Source organism: Petromyzon marinus, chromosome 59, assembly GCF_048934315.1.
Source record: "Petromyzon marinus isolate PM22_M1 ecotype Great Lakes invasive population chromosome 59, UKy_Petmar_22M1.pri1.0, whole genome shotgun sequence".
Lineage (NCBI taxonomy): Eukaryota > Metazoa > Chordata > Hyperoartia > Petromyzontiformes > Petromyzontidae > Petromyzon > Petromyzon marinus.
In genome coordinates this window covers 11,299,497-11,324,996 of record NC_133725.1, presented here as the reverse complement: position 1 = coordinate 11,324,996, position 25,500 = coordinate 11,299,497, and the positions used below count along the sequence as shown (strand labels likewise).

General features: G+C 49.7%; 1 protein-coding gene across 2 annotated transcripts in view; it reads right to left on the bottom strand.

Annotated features, from left to right (window-relative positions):
- Positions 1-3,868: 3,868 nt before the first annotated feature.
- LOC142905851 (dual specificity tyrosine-phosphorylation-regulated kinase 2-like) overlaps positions 3,869-25,500 on the bottom strand; it is a 65,013-nt gene continuing 43,381 nt past the window's right edge. Inside the window, exons 8-12 of one of the 2 annotated variants that reach the window (XM_076053114.1) lie at positions 11,377-11,458; positions 10,861-11,033; positions 9,358-9,418; positions 8,650-8,767; positions 3,869-4,280 (exon numbers count right to left, since the gene is read on the bottom strand). In XM_076053114.1, coding sequence (XP_075909229.1) covers positions 4,040-4,280; positions 8,650-8,767; positions 9,358-9,418; positions 10,861-11,033; positions 11,377-11,458 — 675 coding nt within the window. In that variant the 3' untranslated portion in view covers positions 3,869-4,039. Of the gene's footprint in view, positions 4,281-8,649; positions 8,768-9,357; positions 9,419-10,047; positions 11,034-11,376; positions 11,459-25,500 lie in introns of those variants that run through there. The other variant, XM_076053113.1, reaches the window with a different exon arrangement.

The following is a 25,500-nucleotide window of genomic DNA, read 5'->3' as shown; positions in this document are numbered from 1 at the left end:
CTCGCAACGGACACCCACAGACTCGCAACAGACACCCACAGACTCACAACAGACACCCGCAGACTCAGAACAGACACCCACAGACACACAACGGACACAAGCAGACTCACAACGGACGCCGGAAGACTCACAACGGACACCCACAGACTCGCAACAGACACCCGCAGACTCAGAACGGACACCCACAGACTCACAACGGACACAAGCAGACTCACAACGGACGCCGGTAGACTCACAACATACGCCCACAGACTCACAAAGAGACCCATTAACGTGGAAAGGGACCAATCTATTTGGAAAGGGACCAAGGGAAGGCGCCCAACCGCCATCTTGCATAGGGAAGGCACCTAACCGCCATCTTACGTGGGGAAGGCGTCCAATCGCCATCCCACCCTACCTGCCCATTATAAATCCACCCCACCTGTCCATTATGAACCCACTCTACGTGCCCATTATAAACCCACTCTACCTGCCCATTATAAACCCACCCTACCTGTCCATTATAAACCCACTCTACCTGCGCATTATTAACCCACTCTACCTGCCCATTATAAACCCACCCTACCTGTCCATTATAAACCCACCCTACCTGTCCATTATAAACCCATCCTACCTGACCATTAAATACCCACCCTACCTGCCCATTATAAACCCACCCTACCTGCCAATTATAAACCCACCCTACCTGCCCATTGTAAACCCACCCTACCTGTTCATTATAAACCCACCCTACCTGCCCATTATAAACCCACCCTACCTATCCATTATGAACCCACCCTACCTGCCCATTATAAACCCACCCTACCTGCCCATTATAAACCCACCCTACCTGTCCATTATAACCCACCCTACCTGTCCATTATAAACCCACCCTACCTGCCCATTATAAACCCCAGTGACACGGCCAAGATGAACCCACCCTACCTGCCCATTATAAACCCACCCTACCTGTCCATTATAAACCCACCCTACCTGCCCATTATAAACCCACCCTACCTGTCCATTATAAACCCCAGTGACACGGCCAAGATGAACCCACCCTACCTGCCCATTATAAACCCCAGTGACACGGCCAAGATGAACCCAGACCCCACACGTCACTGACAATCGACGGCACCAGACCCCACAAAATCAACGTCCGCAAGGTCATCTCACGTCCCGGTGACTTTATGCACAATAACAACCCTCTTAGAAGAACACAACATTCTTACAATAATTATAATATTTACAATAATAACATTCAAAACTACGATATTATGTACAGAGCTATATATGATTAAATTATAACATTTTTTCTTAAACAAACTTCACGTGGCAGGGCCTAGACAGGCTTCTCGCCCAGTGCCTGCACCAGGCCTCCCTTCCCCCTCCCCATGTCCTGGAAACCGTGTGGCGAGGTCACTCCCTCCCTCATCCTCCTCCTTTGAGGACTGCCACCGGATGAAAACCAGCATGGGCTGGAGTCCCGGGGTAAGCGGGCCCTGGGTAGGCTACTGGGCTGAGTGTGTGGTGAGTGAGTGGTGGGCTGTGTGGTGAGTGCAGTCAGAGTGGCTGTGTCCAGTCCATGTCTGGGTTTCCACTCTTTCGTCTTCTGCCACAGCTGTTTCCCCACGGGAGTGTGTGGGGTGAGTGTGTGTGTGTGGTGAGTGTGTGTGGTGAGTGTGTGTGTGGTGAGTGTGTGTGTGGGGTGAGTGTGTGTGTGGGGTGAGTGTGTGTGGGGTGAGTGTGTGTGGGGTGAGTGTGTGTGTGTGTGGGGTGAGTGTGTGTGTGTGGGCTGGGTGTGTGTGGCTGGGTGTGTGTGGTGAGTGTGGTGTTACGGGGTGAGTGGGTGGTGCGTGCGGTGGTGGTGCTGCTCGTGGTGGTGGATGGCACCGACTCCACCACCACCACCACGCCGCTACTCTGCCGTGGGCCGTCCACCACACAGCAGCAGGCGGCCGAAGAGCGACCGGAGTGAGCGGAGCGCCCTGCCCAGTTGGGCCAAGCCCCCTCGCTTCCTCTTCTTCTTCTCCTCCTCCTCCTCCTTCTTCTGCTGTTGCCGCATCTCCACCTCCTCCATCTTCTCCATCTTCTCCTTGTTCTCTTCTGTCTCCTCCTCCAACTCCTTCGTCTCGACCTCTTGCACCACGGCCACCACCACCACCACCTCCTTCTCCTCCTCCTTCTCCTCATCCGTCTCCTCCTCCACCTCCTCCACCTCCTTCTCCTCCATCTTCTCGTCCTTCTCCTCCTTCTCCTCCTCCGTCTTCTCCTCCTCCTCCATCTTGTCCTCGTTCACTTCCATCTTCACCACCTTCGTCTCGACCTCTTGCACCACCACGACCACCACCTTCTCCACCTCCTCCTCTGTCTCCTCATCACCCCCCTCCTCCTCACATTTGTTCTCCTGCTCCTCATTCTCATCCTTTTCCTCATCCCCCGTTTCCTCCTCTATCTCCTCATCCATCTCATCCTCATCCAACTCCTCCTCCTCCATCGCCTCCTCCGCCTCCTCGTCCTCCTCCATCTCCTCCTCATCCTCCGTCTCCTCCTCCTCGTCCTCATCCTCCTCCTCATCCTCCTCATCCTCATCCTCCTCATCCTCATCTTCCTCATCCTCCTCCTCATCCTCCTCATCCTCCTCCTCCTCATCCTCTTCATCCTCATCCTCCTCATCCTCATCCTCCTCCTCGTCCTCGTCCTCCTCCATCTCCTCCTCATCCTCCTCCTTCTCCTCCTCCTCCTGCTCCTCCTCCTCCCCCTCCTCATCGGAGGAGGAGGATGATGATGATGATGATGGGAGCCTCTTCTCCGGCTGAGCTCTGTGGAGAGAGAGGCAGCAACACCACAGCACCACCACGTCAGCATCGCGCGACTACGGCCAGAGGTCACAGTCGGTCCCCACCCCCAGGAGTGGACTTGCCCATCACGAGTTTCTACAGACTCATAGACACCCACAGAGATTCACAGAGACCCATACTCATAGAGACCCATACTCATAGAGACCCATGCTCATAGAGACCCATACTCATAAACACCCACAGAGATTCACAGAGACCCATACTCATAGAGACCCACAGAGACTCACAGAGACCCATACTCATAGAGACCCATACTCATAGAGACCCGCAGAGACTCACAGAGACCCATACTCATAGAAACCCACAGAGACTCACAGAGGCCCATACTCATAGAGACCCATACCCATAGAGACCCACAGAGACTCATAGAGACCTATACTCATAGAGATCAGCAGAGACCCATACACACAGAGACCCATACTCATAGAGACCCACAGAGACTCACAGAGACCCATACTCATAGAGACCAGCAGAGACCCATACACGCAGAGACCCATACACATAGACACCCATACTCATAGAGACCCACAGAGACTCACAGAGACCCATACTCATAGAGACCCATACCCATAGAGACCCACAGAGACTCACAGAGACCCATACTCATAGAGACCCACAGAGACTCACAGAGACCCATACTCATAGAGACCCACAGAGACTCACAGAGACCCATACTCATAGAGACCAGCAGAGACCCACAGAGACCCATACTCATAGAGACCCATACTCATAGAGACCCACCGAGACTCACAGAGACCCATACTCATAGAGACCCACCGAGACTCACAGAGACCCATACTCATAGAGACCCACAGAGACTCACAGCGACCCATACTCATAGAGACCAGCAGAGACCCATACTCATAGAGACTCACAGAGACTCACAGAGACTCATACTCATAGAGACCAGCAGAGACCCATACACACAGAGACCCATACTCATAGAGACCCACAGAGACTCACAGAGACCCATACTCATGGAGACCCATACTCATAGAGACCCACAGAGACTCACAGAGACCCATACTCATAGAGACCCACAGAAACTCACAGAGACCCATACTCACAGAGACCCATACTCTTAGAGACCCATACACATACAGAGACACACAGAGACCCATACACACAGAGACCCATACACACAGAGACTCATAGAGACTCATAGAGACCCACAGAGACCCATACACACAGAGAGAGCCTCACCGTGGCTTCACAGCTCTGGGGAGGGCCCGGCTGGTGGTGGGGAGGGCCCGGCTGGTGGTAGGGAGGGCCCGGCTGGTGGTGGGGAGGGCATGGCTGGTGGTGGGGAGGGCCCGGCTGGTGGTGGGGAGGGCCCGGCTGGTGGTGGGGAGGTCGTCGCTGGGGCTGGCGGTGTCGTCGCTCTGGAGCCAGCCGTGAGCCAGCGCCTGCTCCGGTGTCATGCGGAGTTCCGGATCCCAGCTAGGGTGAGGGGGGGCACGGAGGGGGGTGAGGGGGGGCACGGAGGGGGTTAGGGGGGGCACGGAGGGGGGGGGGAAGGACAAGAAGGGGGGTGAGGCGGGGTGAGGATATGACGTTCGCTAGACGTACGTCACGTTCCGATCTGATCGTGTCTGTACGTGTGTGTCTGTACGTGTGTGTGTGTACGTGTGTGTGTGTACGTGTGTGTCTGTACGTGTGTGTGTGTGTACGTGTGTGTGTGTACGTGTGTGTCTGTACGTGTGTGTGTACGTGTGTGTGTGTACGTGTGTGTGTACGTGTGTATCTGTACGTGTGTGTGTACGTGTGTGTAGGTCCGTCCGGCAAAACAACCCCCTACCTCCTCGTGGTGCCGGACGGGCAACTCTGCCGTGGACAGTGCTGTGGGGGGAGGTCCAATTTCGATTGGCTCCTCCCCTCATGGCATCTGTGTCCACCACAGGGTCTAAACGGGAGCTCTGGACGGGTGCGAGGGGCTGGTAACCCCTCCACCTTCAATTAATTACCACTAAACCGCGAATTAAGTATATAGCTAATAAGCTTGTGCCGGAGGCCCCGGGGGGCCAGGCGTCTATGACGTCCCCTGGCCAAACCCCAATTGGCGGAGCCAGGAGATTGAATATCTACCCTCGGGGCTCCTCCAGAAACAACGAAAAACCACTACGGGTGGCAACGTGGAATGTTCGAACGCTCACTGCGGAGGAGAGGCTGCCACTCCTCTGTCGGGAGCTGGACCGGTACCGCCTGGATCTCTGTGGCATTCAGGAGGTCCGGTGGACCGGTTCTGGCTCCTGCCACCATGATGGGTGGACAGTCCTCTACTCGGGGCAGCAGACTGCCAAACAACAGGATGTGGCTCTTCTGTTGAACAAAAGAACGAAGGGGGCGTGGGAGCGTGGCGGTGAGGTGTGGGAAGCTGTAAGCCCCAGGCTACTTTGGGCTCGCCTTCCCATCAACCGGAGGCGAGGAATGGTGGTCGTGGTTACTTATGCCCCCACCGAAGATGAACATCCGTGAAAGGATGCAGGCAAAGCCAATGAGTCAGATGCCTTCTATGACCTCCTGTCACAGGTGCTGGCTAAAGTGGCCCCTCGGGATAGAGTCATCATGTTGGGTGACTTCAATGGCCGAGTTGGTCATGATGCTGGCACCTGGTCTGGAGTGATTGAAGGGCATGGGCCAGATCAGCTCAATAACAACGGTAGGAGGCTGCTAGATTTTTGTGCAGCCCATGGGCTTGTAATTACCAACACGCTGTTCTGGCATCGGCGCATCCACACAACATCATGGATGCATGCCGGGTCCAAGCAAGAACATCTGCTGGACTACATAGTTACGGACCAGCGGATGCGAGCCCATGTCCTTGACACCAGGATCTACCGTGGAGCTGATCTGCCCTCTGACCATTGACTAGTCATATGTAAGATGCGCCTGCCATTCTTCCACTCCGGTGGTGGGTGTACACCCAGGACCCCATGCCAACCTAAAGTGGCCTGGTCTCAGTTATCTGATGAAAGTTGCAAGCGAGAATTTAATCATCGCTTGCGGCTGGGATTGGCATCGTCCCCGACTCCTCCTGATGTCGAGGGGAAATGGGCGAGGTTTAGGACTGTGACTCATGCAGCTGCAATGGCTGCTTTGGGTACGCGGTCCAGACCTCCCCAGAGACCCTGGCTGACAGAGAAGGTGTTCAGGATGGTTGAGAAAAAACGACAGGCCCACTGTCATCGGCTACAGAATCCCACGTCAGAGAATGAGGAGGCTTACCGCAGCCTTCGCTCGGAGGTTCGGAGAGCCGTGAGGCGCTGCAAGGATGGGTGGTGGTCGCGGGTTGCTGAGGAGATGGAGTCTGTCTCCGTGGCCCGTGATCACAAATCTCTATTTAACTCCATCAAAAAAGTAACCTGCAGCGCCACACCTATTACCATCATTAGGGGAAAAAACGGTGATCTAATCTCCAACCCCCAGGAATAGGTTTGCAGATTTGCTGGGCATTTCTGTGAGGTCCTGGGGGAGGGAAAATCCCTCAGCCAGGAAAACATCGTGGCACAAAGTGAGGATGACCCTGCTGAGGCTGCGGTGCCTCAAATATTGGAAGAAGTCACCCCCTGTGAGTGGCTGGCTGAGGTGCCATCTGTTGAGGAAGTACTGAAGGCGATCCGGAGTCTGAGACCAGGAAAGGCAGCGGGCAGAGATGATCTCCCATGCGAAATGCTGAGGGAGGGTGGCGTTTGTGCACAGACTGCCCTATATGACATCATAACAACAGTCTGGACCACTGGACGGGTTCCGCAGGATTGGAAGGATGCCCTGGTAGTCCCCCTTTTTAAGAAGGGGGACCGCACAGACTGTAACAACTACAGGGGCATCTCACTCCTCAGTGTGCCGGGAAAGGTCCTGGCAAGGATTATTCAGCATCGCCTTGCCAGGCACGCTGAGGAGAGGCTTGCGGAGCCCCAATGTGGTTTCAGGAAAGGGCGGTCCTGCACAGATGCCATATTTTCTGTCCGTCTGCTACAGCAGAGGTGTAGGGAATTCCAACAAGACCTACATCTCTGCTTTATTGACCTGGTCAAGGCCTATGATACCATCAGTAGGCCTGGGCTCTGGGTTGTTCTTCGTGCTTTTGGAGTACCTGACGCTCTGCTCACGATCATTAAGGACCTTCATGATGGTGAGCGGGCCCGGGTAAAACTACGTGGCCGGGAGTCAGAGCCATTACCTGTACACCTTGGGGTGCGACAGGGATGTCCTCTGGCTCCCACATTATTTAACATCTCTTTTGACCACATAGTTCGTGAAGCCTTCAATAGCTGTACCGGGGGAATCTCTATATGGTACAGATATAATGGGAGGCTGATCGATGCCCGGGTGCGGTCAAGGGATGGCTCCGTATTGCTCAACCACGTTATGTATGCTGATGATTGGGTAATAGCTGCTCATTCAGAGGAGGAGTTGGAGACGCTGCTGCTGAGACTGGAGCGTACCACTAAGAGGTGGGGCCTTACCATCAGCCCCACCCAAACTAAGCACCTGCCTGGGTATTGTACCATCGGACACTCCACCCCCACAACTCCCAATCGGTGATGGGGCAGTTGTGGAGCGAGTGGAGAGTTTCCCATACCTGGGCAGTGTGCTTATGACCGGCTCCAGTTTAACAGCAGAGGTCTCACTCCGAATCAGTCGAGCGGCAATATCTTTTAATTGGTTGCGTAACGCTGTGTGGAAGCTACCTGGTCTCTCGCTCCGCACTAAGCTTCAGGTCTTCTCGGCCACCGTCATTCCCTCCCTTCTCTACGCTTGCGAAACGTGGACCCCCCTAATGGAACATCTTTGCCGGTTAGAAACATTTAGGCTGGCCTGCCTACGATCCATCTTGGGTTTAACCAGACTGGATTGTGTGAGGAGCTCACAAATCCTTGAAAGATCTGGGCAAGGTCCCATCGGTGAGCTCCTCCGGCGGGCAAGGCTGCGATGGCTGGGTCATGTAGCCCGCATGCCCAGCCACCGCATGCTGAAACAGCTTTTGTTCAGCCGGATTGAGGGGGCTAAACGGGCACGGCACGGGCTAGAGAAGAGATGGAGTGACGTGGTACAGGAGGACGTGGAGCTGAGTGGACTTGCTGATGACTGGTACCAGCGGTGTCAAGATCGGCCTCTGTGCAGGAGGCTCGTGAAGGACGCTACTGGGCAGTTGGAGGCAGTCGCCCTCCAACAACAACAGAGGGCGGAGGAGCGACGCTCACAACAACGAGCGGAGCGCCGGGTGGCTAAAGCACAGCAGGTTGGCACAGTAGGGGGCACAGGTGGTGCATCAGCCAGTCATCTCAGTCAGTCGACCTGTGGCACCTGGGTCTGCCCCGTGACCTCCTGCCAGCGGGCGGGCGTTCGACACTTCACGTGGCCTCAAGGTGCACATGGCCTGGCACAAGCGTCGTGGTGACATCACTGCCACTTAGTGGCGTGTGAGTGTGTGTACGTGTGTGTACGTGTTCGATTCCCGCTCACAGCCAACACCAGTGACTGCGATTATCTGAACAACCGGTCCTGGTCCTCCCCTCGGTCGACTCAGCCTCAAAAAAGTACCTGGTGCGGTGTGTAAACATCTCCAACCCTGAGACAAAGGCGGCCGGGCGTGGTGCTGGCCACCCACCCCCTCTGTGTGTGCCACAGCACCGGCCTTCATAGATGCTGCTACTCGCTACTACTAACAGCACTTGCCCCTACAGTCTGCTAGAGGCTACACGGGGGATTTTGTCTGTGTGTAGGTGCTGCTACTCGCTACTACTAACAGCACTTGCCCCTACAGCCTGCTAGAGGCTACATGGGGGATCTTTGTCTTTGTTCTTACTGTAGGCAGTTTCTGATAAAGTTCACGAGCTGAGCTCCACATCCCCACAGCACGAAATGCAGGGGAATGCTTCCCGGGTGACGCTTCGTGGCCGGGCAGAGAGGATGGCCGAATCGGTCTGCAGGAGAGCGAGAGAGACAGAGAGAGACACAGATAGACAGAGATAGAGAGATAGAGAGAGATGGATAGAGAGACAGGGAGAGAGACAGAGAGAGACAGAGAGATAGAGAGAGAGGCAGAGAGAGACAGAGACACAGAGAGAGACACATAAAGAGATAAAGAGAGAGACAGGGAGAGAGAGACAGACACACGCACAGTGTCACTAACCACCACGTCAACAACATATCAACTCACCCACCCACACCGACTCCCACCCACCCACTTACTCACCTAACTACCTATCCACTCAACCCACCTACCACCCGACCTATCCACCAACTCACCCACCCACCTACCCACCCACCAACCTATCGACCCACCTATCCATACTTGGGTTGCTTATCAACCCCAACCCAGGTCGTAATTGAGTGGGCCCAAACCCCAACCACCACCTCCTCCCTACCGCTCCCCCCAGGCCCCCCCCACCACCACACCACCACCATCGCCACCACCACATCAACAACACACCACACCACGACACCACCACCACTGAACCACCACCAACACAGCACCACCACCACACCACCACCACACCACCCTTCTACTCACCAAAGAAGTGCTCTTTGTTGCGAGATCTCTCCACCATTTCTTTTGGAGGCATGCCCAGGATCTGCACAACCATTTCAAGACAGCGACAAAGAGAGACACGCTTGTTACACGCATTTTACACGCATGTTACACGCGTGTTACACGCATGTTACACGCGTGTTACACAGAGAGACCCATAGAGATTCAGAGACATATAGAAACATAGGGACTCCTAGAGACCCATACATAGATGCATAGAGACCGACAGAGATTCAGAGACTCACATAGAACCATAGGGACTCACAGAAACCCATACAGAGACCCATAGAGACCCATAGACTTACATAGAACAATAGGGACTCACAGAGACCCATACATAGACCCATAGAGACCCATATACTTATATAGAACAATAAGGACTCACAGAGACCCATACAGAGACCCATATACTTACATAGAACAATAGGGACTCACAGAGACCCATACAGAGACCCATAGAGACCCATAGACTTACAAAGAACAAAAGGAACTCACAGAGACCCATACAGAGCACCTTGGAGATCTAGAGACTCATATAGAAGGACAGTGACCTACACAGGGACCCAAGCTACAGCTAAACTATTTTTCTTTAACCAGGTAAGGCGCCCACAGAGCTACGTAGTTATTTCTCATCGGCCGTACGGCAGAAAAAGATCTCTATGTGACATTGTCACATTGAGCATTATGGGTGCGTAGGTGGGTAGATAGGTGGGTAGGTTGGTAGGTGGGTGGGTGAGTGGGTAGGTGGGTAGATAGGTTGGTAGGTGGGTGGGTGTGTCGGTAGGTAGGTGGGTTGGTAGGTGGGTGGGTGAGTGGGTCGGTCGGTGGGTTTGGCGAGTCGGTGGGTCACTGGCTGGGTGACTGGCTGGGTAACTGCGTATTTGTCTGGGTGTCTGGCTGGGTGATTGGCTGGGTGACTTACTGGGTGACTGACTGGGTGACTGGTCAGGTGGCTGGCCGGGTGGCTGTGTATCGGGCTGGGTGACTGGCTGGGTGACTGGCTGGGTGACTGGCTGGGTCACTGGCTGCGTGTCTGGCTGGGTGACTGGCTGGGTAACTGGTCAGGTGACTGGCTGGGTAACTGGCCAGGTGACTGGCTGGGTGTCTGGCTGGGTAACTGGCTGGGTGTCTGACTGGGTGTCTGGCAGCGTGACTGGCTGGGTGTCTGGCAGCGTGACTGGCTGGATGACTGGCTGCGTGACTGGCTGGGTGTCTGACTGGGTAACTGGCCAGGTGACTGGCTGGGTGACTAGCTGGGTGTCTAGCTGGGTGTCTGACTGGGTGACTGGCTGCGTGACTGGCTGGGTGTCTGACTGGGTGACTGGCTGGGTGTCTGACTGGGTGGCTGGCTGGGTGTCTGGCTGTGTGGCTGGCTGGGTGTCTGGCTGGGTGACTGGCTGGGTGGATGTCTGCGGGGCCGGTCTGGGCCAAGTCTCCCGCTTGAGGTGTCCCCCCCCCTTTCCCCCAAGGAGGCTCCCCGGTCACCTCGATGCAGCATGCCAGGTGGTCGTCGCGGCCGAAGGAGAGGAAGAGGTCCCTGCCGGTGGCCATCTTGGCGACGGTGCAGCCCAGGGACCACGTGTCCGCGGCGCAGGTGACCGGGTAGCCCAGCAGCACCTCGGGCGCCACGTAGACGAGGGTGCCTCCCACGTGCGAGGCTGTGCGGACGACGGCAAGCGACAGCGGCGGTGATGGTGAATGTGGACTGGGTACGTGCGCGTGTGTGGGGGGCGGTGGTGGGTGGGTGGGTGGGAGGAGAAACCCGCACACAGACACCCACACACACACACCCACTCACACACCCACACACCCATAACCACACACCCACACACCCACACACCCACACCCACACACCCACACACCCACACACACACACAGACACCCACTACACACACCCACACACCCACACACACAGACACCCACACACACACCCACACACACACCCACACACCCACACACACCCACACACACAAGTGCAGGTGTATGAGGGTCACCACTCACGTGGACGGTCCACAAAGAAGCTGAAGCCAAAGTCGGTGACTCTGGCAACGCGGCTCGCGATGTTTTTCACCAGAATGTTGCCCTGGATGGGGAGCGAGCGGCAGGGAGAGAGAGGATTCACACTCAGCGGGGTCAAGGCGTCGAACACTCTCTAGGACTGTACGTCTATGTACGGTAACTACCTCTACTTATGAACGTTCAGCTTGCGAACTATCAGAGATACGAACCAAACCCAGTCCGTACGCTCCAGTTGCTGCTGTTCAGAACCGAGAGTTCATAAGTTCGATAGATGGCGGTCGTGGCATCTACATCTGCAGAACGTGAAGAACCAGTGGTAATCTACATCTGCTGAAAGTGAAGAACCAGTGGCATCTACATCTGCAGAACGTGAATAACCAGTGGCATCTACATCTGCAGAACGTGAAGAACCAGTGGCATCTACATCTACAGAACGTGAAGAACCAGTGGAATCTGCATCTACAGAACGTGAAGGACCAGTGGCATCTACATCTACAGAACGTGAAGAACCAGTGGCATCTACATCTGCAGAACGTGAAGAACCAGTGGAATCTACATCTGCAGACTGTGAAGAACCAGTGGCATCTACATCTGTAGAACGTGAAGAACCAGTGGCATCTACATCTGTAGAACGTGAAGAACCAGTGGCATCTACATCTACATAACGTGAAGAACCAGTGGCATCTGCGTCTACAGAACGTGAAGGACCAGTGGCATCTACATTTACAGAACGTGAAAAACCAATGGCGTCTAAATCTGCAGAACATGAAGAACCAGTGGCATCTATATCTGTAGAACGTGAAGAACCAGTGGCATCTGTGTCTACAGAACGTGAAGAACCAATGGCGTCTACATCTACAGAACGTGAAGAACCAGTGGCATCTTCTTCTACAGAACGTGAAGGACCAGTGGCATCTACATCTGCAGAACGTGAAGAACCAGTGGCATCTACATCTGTAGAACGTGACGAACCAGTGGCATCTACATCTGCAGAACGTGAAGAACCAGTGGCATCTACATCTACATCTACAGAACGTGGAGAACCAGTGGCATCTACATCTACAGAACGTGAAGAACCAGTGACATCTACATCTAAAGAACGTGAAGAACCAGTGGCATCTACGTCTACAGAATGTGAAGGACCAGTGGCATCTACAGAACGCGAAAAACCAGTGACATCTATATCTCCAGAACGTGAAGAACCAGTGGCATCTACATCTGTAGAACTTGACGAACCAGTGACATCAACATCTACAGAACGTGAAGAACCAGTGGCATATTCGTCTAAAGAATGTGAAGGACCAGTGGCATCTACATCTACAGAACGTGAAGAACCAGTGGCATCTACATCTACAGAAAGTGAAGAACCAGTGGCATCTACGTCTACAGAACGTGAAGGACCAGTGGCATCTGCGTCTACAGAATGTGAAGAACCAGTGGCATCTGCGTCTACAGAATGTGACGAACCAGTGGCTTCTACATCTACAGAATGTGAAGAAGCAGTGGCATCTACATCTGTAGAACGTGATGAACCAGTGGCATCTACATCTACAGAACGTGAAGAACCAGTGGCATCTTCATCTACATAACGTGAAGAACCAATGGCATATACATCTGCAGAACGTGAAGAACCAGTGGCATCTACATCTACAGAACGTAAAGAACCAGTGGCATCTTCGTCTACAGAACATGAAGGACCAGTGGCATCTACATCTGCAGAACGTGAAGAACCAGTGGCATCTACATCTTTAGAACGTGACGAACCAGTGGCATCTACATCTAGAGAACGTGAAGAACCAGTGGCATCTACATCTACAGAACGTGAAGAACTAGTGGCATCTACATATGCAGAACGTAAAGAACCAGAGGCATCTACATCTGTATAACGTGACGAACCAGTGGCATCTACATCTGCAAAACGTGAAGAACCAGTGGTATCTACATCTACAGAACGTGAAGGACCAGTGGCATCTACATCTACAGAGCGTGAAGAACCAGTGGCGTCTACATCTACAGAACGTGAAGAACCAGTGACATCTACATTTAAAGAACGTGAAGAACAAGTGGCATCTACGTCTACAGAATGTGAAGGACTAGTAGCATCTACATCTACAGAACGCGAAAAACCAGTGACATCTATATCTCCAGAACGTGAAGAACCAGTGGCATCTACATCTGTAGAACTTGACGAACCAGTGACATCTACATCTAAAGAACGTGAAGAACCAGTGGCATCTACATCTACAGAATGTGAAGGACCAGTGGCATCTACTTCTACAGAACGCAAAAAACCAGTGACATCTATATCTCTAGAAACGTGAAGAACCAGTGGCATCTACATCTGTAGAACTTGACGAACCAGTGACATCTACATCTACAGAACGTGAAGAACCAGTGGCATATTCGTCTACAGAATGTGAAGGATCAGTGGCATCTACGTCTACAGAACGTGAAAAACCAGTTGCATCTGCGTCTACAGAATGTGAAGAACCAGTGGCATCTGAGTCTACAGAATGTGAAGAACCAGTGGAATCTGCGTCTACAGAATGTAACGAACCAGTGGCATCTACATCTACAGAACGTAAAGAACCAGTGGCATCTTCGTCTACAGAACGTGAAGGACCAGTGGCATCTATATCTGCAGAACGTGAAGAACCAGTGGCATCTACATCTTTAGAACGTGACGAACCAGTGGCATCTACATCTGCAAAACGTGAAGAACCAGTGGTATCTACATCTACATAACGTCAAGAACCAGTGGCGTCTACATCTACAAAATGTGAAGAACCAGTGACATCTACATTTAAAGAACGTGAAGAACCAGTGGCATCTACGTCTACAGAATGTGAAGGACCAGTGGCATCTACATCTACAGAACGCGAAAAACCAGTGACATCTAAATCTCCAGAACGTGAAGAACCAGTGGCATCTACATCTGTAGAACTTGACGAACCAGTGACATCTACATCTGCAGAACGTGAAGAACCAATGGCATATTCCTCTACAGAATGTGAAGGACCAGTGGCATCTACATCTACAGAACGTGAAGAACCAGTGGCATCTACATCTACAGAAAGTGAAGAACCAGTGGCATCTACATCTACAGAAAGTGAAGAACCAGTGGCATCTACGTCTACAGAACGTGAAGGACCAGTGGCATCTGCGTCTACAGAATGTGAAGAACCAGTGGCATCTGCGTCTACAGAATGTAACGAACCAGTGGCTTCTACCTCTACAGAATGTGAAGAAGCAGTGGCATCTAAATCTACAGAACGTGAAGAACCAGTGGCATCTACATCTGTAGAACGTGATGAACTAGTGGCATCTACATCTACAGAACGTGAAGAACCAGTGGCATCTTCATCTACATAACGTGAAAAACCAGTGGCATATACATCTGCAGAATGTGAAGAACCAGTGTCATCTACATCTACAGTACGTGAAGAACCAGTGGCATCTTCGTCTACAGAACGTGAAGAACCAGTGGCATCTACATCTGTAGAACTTGACGAACCAGTGACATCTACATCTAAAGAACGTGAAGAACCAGTGGCATCTACATCTACAGAATGTGAAGGACCAGTGGCATCTACTTCTACCGAACGCAAAAAACCAGTGACATCTATATCTCTAGAAACGTGAAGAACCAGTGGCATCTACATCTGTAGAACTTGACGAACCAGTGACATCTACATCTACAGAACGTGAAGAACCAGTGGCATATTCGTCTACAGAATGTGAAGGATCAGTGGCATCTACGTCTACAGAACGTGAAAAACCAGTTGCATCTGCGTCTACAGAATGTGAAGAACCAGTGGCATCTGCGTCTACAGAATGTGAAGAACCAGTGGAATCTGCGTCTACAGAATGTAACGAACCAGTGGCATCTACATCTACAGAACGTAAAGAACCAGTGGCATCTTCGTCTACAGAACGTGAAGGACCAGTGGCATCTATATCTGCAGAACGTGAAGAACCAGTGGCATCTACATCTGTAGAACGTGAAGAACCAGTGGCATCTACATCTACAGAACGTGAAGGACCAGTGGCATCTACATTTACAGAACGTGAAAAACCAATGGCGTCTAAATCTGCAGAACATGAAGAACCAGTGGCATCTATATCTGTAGAACGTGAAGAACCAGTGGCATCTTTGTCTACAGAACGTGAAGAACCAATGGCGTCTACATCTACAGAACGTGAAGAACCAGTGGCATCTTCTTCTACAGAACGTGAAGGACCAGTGGCATCTACATCTGCAGAACGTGAAGAACCAGTGGCATCTACATCTGTAGAACGTGACGAACCAGTGGCATCTACATCTGCAGAACGTGAAGAACCAGTGGCATCTACATCTACATCTACAGAACGTGGAGAACCAGTGGCATCTACATCTACAGAACGTGAAGAACCAGTGACATCTACATCTAAAGAACGTGAAGAACCAGTGGCATCTACGTCTGCATAATGTGAAGGACCAGTGGCATCTACAGAACGCGAAAAACCAGTGACATCTATATCTCCAGAACGTGAAGAACCAGTGGCATCTACATCTGTAGAACTTGACGAACCAGTGACATCAACATCTACAGAACGTGAAGAACCAGTGGCATATTCGTCTAAAGAATGTGAAGGACCAGTGGCATCTACATCTACAGAACGTGAAGAACCAGTGGCATCTACATCTACAGAAAGTGAAGAACCAGTGGCATCTACGTCTACAGAACGTGAAGGACCAGTGGCATCTGTGTCTACAGAATGTGAAGAACCAGTGGCATCTGCGTCTACAGAATGTGACGAACCAGTGGCTTCTACATCTACAGAATGTGAAGAAGCAGTGGCATCTACATCTGTAGAACGTGATGAACCAGTGGCATCTACATCTACAGAACGTGAAGAACCAGTGGCATCTTCATCTACATAACGTGAAGAACCAATGGCATACACATCTGCAGAACGTGAAGAACCAGTGGCATCTACATCTACAGAACGTAAAGAACCAGTGGCATCTTCGTCTACAGAACATGAAGGACCAGTGGCATCTACATCTGCAGAACGTGAAGAACCAGTGGCATCTACATCTTTAGAACGTGACGAACCAGTGGCATCTACATCTAGATAACGTGAAGAACCAGTGGCATCTACATCTACAGAACGTGAAGAACTAGTGGCATCTACATATGCAGAACGTAAAGAACCAGAGGCATCTACATCTGTATAACGTGACGAACCAGTGGCATCTACATCTGCAAAACGTGAAGAACCAGTGGTATCTACATCTACAGAACGTGAAGGACCAGTGGCATCTACATCTACAGAGCGTGAAGAACCAGTGGCGTCTACATCTACAGAACGTGAAGAACCAGTGACATCTACATTTAAAGAACGTGAAGAACAAGTGGCATCTATGTCTACAGAATGTGAAGGACTAGTAGCATCTACATCTACAGAACGCGAAAAACCAGTGACATCTATATCTCCAGAACGTGAAGAACCAGTGGCATCTACATCTGTAGAACTTGACGAACCAGTGACATCTACATCTAAAGAACGTGAAGAACCAGTGGCATCTACATCTACAGAATGTGAAGGACCAGTGGCATCTACTTCTACAGAACGCAAAAAAACAGTGACATCTATATCTCTAGAAACGTGAAGAACCAGTGGCATCTACATCTGTAGAACTTGACGAACCAGTGACATCTACATCTACAGAACGTGAAGAACCAGTGGCATATTCGTCTACAGAATGTGAAGGATCAGTGGCATCTACGTCTACAGAACGTGAAAAACCAGTTGCATCTGCGTCTACAGAATGTGAAGAATCAGTGGCATCTGCGTCTACAGAATGTGAAGAACCAGTGGAATCTGCGTCTACAGAATGTAACGAACCAGTGGCATCTACATCTACAGAACGTAAAGAACCAGTGGCATCTTCGTCTACAGAACGTGAAGGACCAGTGGCATCTATACCTGCAGAACGTGAAGAACCAGTGGCATCTACATCTTTAGAACGTGACGAACCAGTGGCATCTACATCTGCAAAACGTGAAGAACCAGTGGTATCTACATCTACAGAACATGAAGGACCAGTGGTATCTACATCTACATAACGTCAAGAACCAGTGGCGTCTACATCTACAAAATGTGAAGAACCAGTGACATCTACATTTAAAGAACGTGAAGAACCAGTGGCATCTACGTCTACAGAATGTGAAGGACCAGTGGCATCTACATCTACAGAACGCGAAAAACCAGTGACATCTAAATCTCCAGAACGTGAAGAACCAGTGGCATCTACATCTGTAGAACTTGACGAACCAGTGACATGTACATCTGCAGAACGTGAAGAACCAATGGCATATTCCTCTACAGAATGTGAAGGACCAGTGGCATCTACATCTACAGAACGTGAAGAACCAGTGGCATCTATATCTACAGAAAGTGAAGAACCAGTGGCATCTACATCTACAGAAAGTGAAGAACCAGTGGCATCTACGTCTACAGAACGTGAAGGACCAGTGGCATCTGCGTCTACAGAATGTGAAGAACCAGTGGCATCTGCGTCTACAGAATGTAACGAACCAGTGGCTTCTACCTCTACAGAATGTGAAGAAGCAGTGGCATCTAAATCTACAGAACGTGAAGAACCAGTGGCATCTACATCTGTAGAACGTGATGAACTAGTGGCATCTACATCTACAGAACGTGAAGAACCAGTGGCATCTTCATCTACATAACGTGAAAAACCAGTGGCATATACATCTGCAGAATGTGAAGAACCAGTGTCATCTACATCTACAGTACGTGAAGAACCAGTGGCATCTTCGTCTACAGAACGTGAAGGACCAGTGGCATCTACATCTGCAGAACGTGAAGAACCAGTGGCATCTACAGAACGTGAAGAACCAGTGGCATCTACTTCTGCAGAACGTGAAGAACCAGTGACATCTCCATCTACAGAACGTGAAGAACCAGTGGAATCTGCATCTACAGAACGTGAAGGACCAGTGGCATCTACATCTACAGAACGTGAAGAACCAGTGGCATCTACATCTGCAGAACGTGAAGAACCAGTGGCATCTACATCTGCAGACCGTGAAGAACCAGTGGCATCTACATCTGTAGAACATAAAGAACCAGTGGCATCTACATCTGTAGAACGTGAAGAACCAGTGGCATCTACATCTACAACACGTGAAGAACTAGTGGCATCTGCGTCTACAGAACGTGAAGGACCAGTGGCATCTATATCTGTAGAACGTGAAGAACCAGTGGCATCTGTGTCTACAGAACGTGAAGGACCAGTGGCATCTACATCTGCAGAACGTGAAGAACCAGTGGCATCTACATCTGTAGAACGTGACGAACCGTTGGCATCTACATCTGCAGAACGTGAAGAACCAGTGGCATCTACATCTACAGAACGTGGAGAACCAGCGGCATCTACATCTGCAGAACGTGAAGAACCAGTGGCATCTACGTCTACAGAATGTGAAGGACCAGTGGAATCTACTTCTACAGAACGCGAAAAACCAGTGACATCTATATCTCCAGAACGTGAAGAACCAGTGGCATTTACATCTGTAGAACTTGACGAACCAGGAACATCTACATCTACAGAACGTGAAGAAGCAGTGGCATATTCGTCTACAGAATGTGAAGGACCAGTGGCATCTACAGCTACAGAACGTGAAGAACCAGTGGCATCTACATCTACAGAAAGTGAAGAACCAGTGTCATCTACATCTGCAGAACGTGAAGAACCAATGGCATATTCGTCTACAGAATGTGAAGGACCAGTGGCATCTACATCTACAGAACGTGAAGAACCAGTGGCATCTACATCTACAGAAAGTGAAGAACCAGTGGCATCTACATCTACAGAAAGTGAAGAACCAGTGGCATCTACGTCTACAGAACGTGAAGGACCAGTGGCATCTGCGTCTACAGAATGTGAAGAAGCAGTGGCATCTAAATCTACAGAAAGTGAAGAACCAGTGGCATCTACATCTGTAGAACGTGATGAACCAGTGGCATCTACATCTACAGAACGTGAAGAACCAGTGGCATCTTCATCTACATAACGTGAAGAACCAGTGGCATATACATCTGCAGAACATGAAGAACCAGTGGCATCTTCGTCTACAGAACGTGAAGGAACAGTGGCATCTACATCTGCAGAACGTGAATAACCAGTGGCATCTACATCTACAGAACGTGAAGAACCAGTGGCATCTACTTCTGCAGAACGTGAAGAACCAGTGACATCTACATCTACAGAACGTGAAAAACCAGTGGAATCTGCATCGACAGAACGTGAAGGACCAGTGGCATCTACATTTACAGAACGTGAAAAACCAATGGCGTCTACATCTGCAGAACATGAAGAACCAGTGGCATATATATCTGTAGAACGTGAAGAACCAGTGGCATCTGTGTCTACAGAACGTGAAGGACCAGTGGCATCTACATCTGCAGAACGTTAAGAACCAGTGGCATCTACATCTGTAGAACGTGACGAACCGTTGGCATCTACATCTGCAGAACGTGAAGAACCAGTGGCATCTACATCTACAGAACGTTGAGAACCAGTGGCATCTACATCTGCAGAACGTGAAGAACCAGTGGCATATTCGTCTACAGAATGTGAAGGATCAGTGGCATCTACAGCTACAGAACGTGAAGAACCAGTGGCATCTACATCTACAGAAAGTGAAGAACCAGTGGCATCTACATCTGCAGAACGTGAAGAATCAATGGCATATTCGTCTACAGAATGTGAAGGACCAGTGGCATCTACATCTACAGAACGTGAAGAACCAGTGGCATCTACATCTACAGAAAGTGAAGAACCAGTGGCATCTACATCTAAAGAAAGTGTAGAACCAGTGGCATCTACGTCTATAGAACGTGAATGACCAGTGGCATCTGCGTCTACAGAATGTGAAGAACCAGTGGCATCTGCGTCTACAGAATGTAACGAACCAGTGGCTTCTACATCTACAGAATGTGAAGAACCAGTGGCGTCTACATCTACAGAACGTGAAGAACCAGTGATATCTACATCTGCAGACCGTGAAGAACCAGTGGCATCTACATCTGTAGAACGTGAAGAACCAGTGGCATCTACATCTACAGAACGTGAAGAACCAGTGATATCTACATCTAAAGAACGTGAAGAACCAGTGGCATCTACGTCTACAGAATGTGAAGGACCAGTGGCATCTACTTCTACAGAAGACGAAAAACCAGTGACATCTATATCTCCAGAACGTGAAGAACCAGTGGCATCAACATCTGTAGAACTTGACGAACCAGTGACATCTACATCTACAGAACGTGAAGAACCAGTGGCATATTCGTCTACAGAATGTGAAGGATCAGTGGCATCTACAGCTACAGAACGTGAAGAACCAGTGGCATCTACATCTACAGAAAGTGAAGAACCAGTGGCATCTACATCTGCAGAACGTGAAGAACCAATGGCATATTCGTCTACAGAATGTGAAGGACCAGTGGCATCTACATCTACAGAACGTGCAGAACCAGTGGCATCTACATCTACAGAAAGTGAAGAACCAGTGGCATCTACATCTAAAGAAAGTGAAGAACCAGTGGCATCTACGTCTACAGAACGTGAAGGACCAGTGGCATCTGCGTCTACAGAATGTGAAGAAGCAGTGGAATCTAAATCTACAGAAAGTGAAGAACCAGTAGCATCTACATCTGTAGAACGTGATGAACCAGTGGCATCTATATCTACAGAACGTGAAGAACCAGTGGCATCTTCATCTACATAACGTGAAGAACCAGTGGCATATACATCTGCAGAACGTGAAGACCCAGTGGCATTTACATCTACAGAACATGAAGAACCAGTGGCATCTTCGTCTACAGAACGTGAAGGAACAGTGGCATCTACATCGGCACAACGTGAAGAACCAGTGACATCTACATCTACAGAACGTGAAGAACCAGTGGCATCTACTTCTGCAGAACGTGAAGAACCAGTGACATCTACATCTACAGAACGTGAAAAACCAGTGGAATCTGCATCGACAGAACGTGATGGACCAGTGGCATCTACATTTACAGAACGTGAAAAACCAATGGCGTCTACATCTGCAGAACATGAAGAACCAGTGGCATATATATCTGTAGAACGTGAAGAACCAGTGGCATCTGTGTCTACAGAACGTGAAGGACCAGTGGCATCTACATCTGCAGAACGTTAAGAACCAGTGGCATCTACATCTGTAGAACGTGACGAACTGTTGGCATCTACATCTGCAGAACGTGAAGAACCAGTGGCATCTACATCTACAGAACGTGGAGAACCAGTGGCATCTACATCTGCAGAACGTGAAGAACCAGTGGCATCTACATCTACGGAACGTGAGGGACCAGTGGCATCTACATCTACAGAACGTGAAGAACCAGTGGCATCTACGTCTACAGAATGTGAAGGACCAGTGGCATCTACTTCTACAGAACGCGAAAAACCAGTGACATCTATATCTCCAGAACGTGAAGAACCAGTGGCATCTACATCTGTAGAACTTGACGAACCAGTGACATCTACATCTACAGAACGTGAAGAACCAGTGGCATATTCGTCTACAGAATGTGAAGGACCAGTGGCATCTACATCTACAGAACGTGAAGAACCAGTGGCATCTACATCTACAGAAAGTGAACAACCAGTGGCATCTACGTCTACAGAACGTGAAGGACTAGTGGCATCTGCGTCTACAGAATGTGACGAACCAGTGGCTTCTACATCTACAGAATGTGAAGAAGCAGTGGCATTTAAATCTACAGAACGTGAAGAACCATTGGCATCTACATCTGTAGAACGTAATGAACCAGTGGCATCTACATCTACAGAACGTGAAGAACCAGTGGCATCTTCATCTACATAACGTGAAGAACCAGTGGCATATACATCTACAGAAAGTGAAGAACCAGTGGCACCTACATCTGCAGAACGTGAAGAATCAATGGCATATTCGTCTACAGAATCTGAAGGACCAGTGGCATCTACATCTACAGAACGTGAAGAACCAGTGGCATCTACATCTACAGAAAGTGAAGAACCAGTGGCATCTACATCTAAAGAAAGTGAAGAACCAGTGGCATCTACGTCTACAGAACGTGAATGACCAGTGGCATCTGCGTCTACAGAATGTGAAGAACCAGTGGCATCTGCGTCTACAGAATGTAACGAACCAGTGGCTTCTACATCTACAGAATGTGAAGAACCAGTGGCGTCTACATCTACAGAACGGGAAGAACCAGTGACATCTACATCTGCAGACCGTGAAGAACCAGTGGCATCTACATCTGTAGAACGTGAAGAACCAGTGGCATCTACATCTACAGAACGTGAAGAACCAGTGACATCTACATCTAAAGAACGTGAAGAACCAGTGGCATCTACGTCTACAGAATGTGAAGGACCAGTGCCATCTACTTCTACAGAACGCGAAAAACCAGTGACATCTATATCTCCAGAACGTGAAGAACCAGTGGCATCAACATCTGTAGAACTTGACGAACCAGTGACATCTACATCTACAGAACGTGAAGAACCAGTGGCATATTCGTCTACAGAATGTGAAGGACCAGTGGCATCTACATCTACAGAACGTGAAGAACCAGTGGCATCTACATCTACAGAAAGTGAAGAACCAGTGGCATCTACATCTGCAGAACGTGAAGAACCAATGGCATATTCGTCTACAGAATGTGAAGGACCAGTGGCATCTACATCTACAGAACGTGAAGAACCAGTGGCATCTACATCTACAGAAAGTGAAGAACCAGTGGCATCTACATCTAAAGAAAGTGAAGGACTAGTGGCATCTGCGTCTACAGAATGTGACGAACCAGTGGCTTCTACATCTACAGAATGTGAAGAAGCAGTGGCATTTAAATCTACAGAACGTGAAGAACCAGTGGCATCTACATCTGTAGAACGTGATGAGCCAGTGGCATCTACATCTACAGAACGTGAAGAACCAGTGGCATCTTCATCTACATAACGTGAAGAACCAGTGGCATATACATCTGCAGAACGTGAAAAACCAGTGGCATCTACATCTACAGAACGTAAAGAACCAGTGGCATCTTCGTCTACAGAACGTGAATAACCAGTGGCATCTACATCTACAGAACGTGAAGAACCAGTGACATCTACATCTAAAGAACGTGAAGAACCAGTGGCATCTACATCTGTAAAACGTGACGAACCAGTGGCATCTACATCTGCAAAACGTGAAGAACCAGTGGCATCTACAGAACGTGAAGAACCAGTGGCATCTACATCTGCAGAACGTGAAGAACCAGTGGCATCTACATCTGTAGAACGTGACGAACCAGTGGCATCTACATCTACAGAACGTGAATAACCAGTGGCATCTACATCTACAGAACGTGAAGAACCAGTGGCATCTACATCTGCAAAACGTGAAGAACCAGTAGCATCTACATCTGTAAAACGTGACGAACCAGTGGCATCTACATCTGCAAAACGTGAAGAACCAGTGGTATCTACATCTCCAGAACGTGAAGGACCAGTGGAATCTACATCTACAGAACGTGAAGAACCAGTGGCATATTCGTCTACAGAATGTGAAGTACCAGTGGCATCTACATCTACAGAACGTGAAGAACCAGTGGCATCTACATCTACAGAAAGTGAAGAACCAGTGGCATCTACATCTAAAGAAAGTGAAGAACCAGTGGCATCTACGTCTACAGAACGTAAAGGACCAGTGGCATCTGCGTCTACAGAATGTGAAGAAGCAGTGGCATCTAAATCTACAGAAAGTGAAGAACCAGTGGCATCTACATCTGTAGAACGTGATGAACCAGTGGCATCTACATCTACAGAACGTGAAGAACCAGTGGCATCTTCATCTACATAACGTGAAGAACCAGTGGCATATACATCTGCAGAACGTGAAGACCCAGTGGCATTTACATCTCAGAACATGAAGAACCAGTGGCATCTTCGTCTACAGAACGTGAAGGAACAGTGGCATCTACATCTGCAGAACGTGAAGAACCAGTGGCATCTACATCTACAGAACGTGAAGAACCAGTGGCATCTACTTCTGCAGAACGTGAAGAACCAGTGACATCTACATCTACAGAACGTGAAAAACCAGTGGAATCTGCATCGACAGAACGTGACGGACCAGTGGCATCTACATTTACAGAAAGTGAAAAACCAATGGTGTCTACATCTGCAGAACATGAAGAACCAGTGGCATATATATCTGTAGAACGTGAAGAACCAGTGGCATCTGTGTCTACAGAAGGTGAAGGACCAGTGGCATCTACATCTGCAGAACGTTAAGAACCAGTGGCATCTACATCTGTAGAACGTGACGAACCGTTGGCATCTACATCTGCAGAACGTGAAGAACCAGTGGCATCTACATCTACAGAACGTGGAGAACCAGTGGCATCTACATCTGCAGAACGTGAAGAACCAGTGGCATCTACATCTACGGAAAGTGAGGGACCAGTGGCATCTACATCTACAGAACGTGAAGAACCAGTGGCGTCTACATCTACAGAACGTGAAGAACCAGTGACATCTATATCTAAAGAACGTGAAGAACCAGTGGCATCTACGTTTACAGAATGTGAAGGACCAGTGGCATCTACTTCTACAGAACGCGAAAAACCAGTGACATCTATATCTCCAGAACGTGAAGAACCAGTGGCATCTACATCTGTAGAACTTGACGAACCAGTGACATCTACATCTACAGAACGTGAAGAACCAGTGGCATATTCGTCTACAGAATGTGAAGGACCAGTGGCATCTACATCTACAGAAAGTGAACAACCAGTGGCATCTACGTCTACAGAACGTGAAGGACTAGTGGCATCTGCGTCTACAGAATGTGACGAACCAGTGGCTTCTACATCTACAGAATGTGAAGAAGCAGTGGCATTTAAATCTACAGAACGTGAAGAACCAGTGGCATCTACATCTGTAGAACGTAATGAACCAGTGGCATCTACATCTACAGAACGTGAAGAACAAGTGGCATTTAAATCTACAGAACGTGAAGAACCAGTGGCATC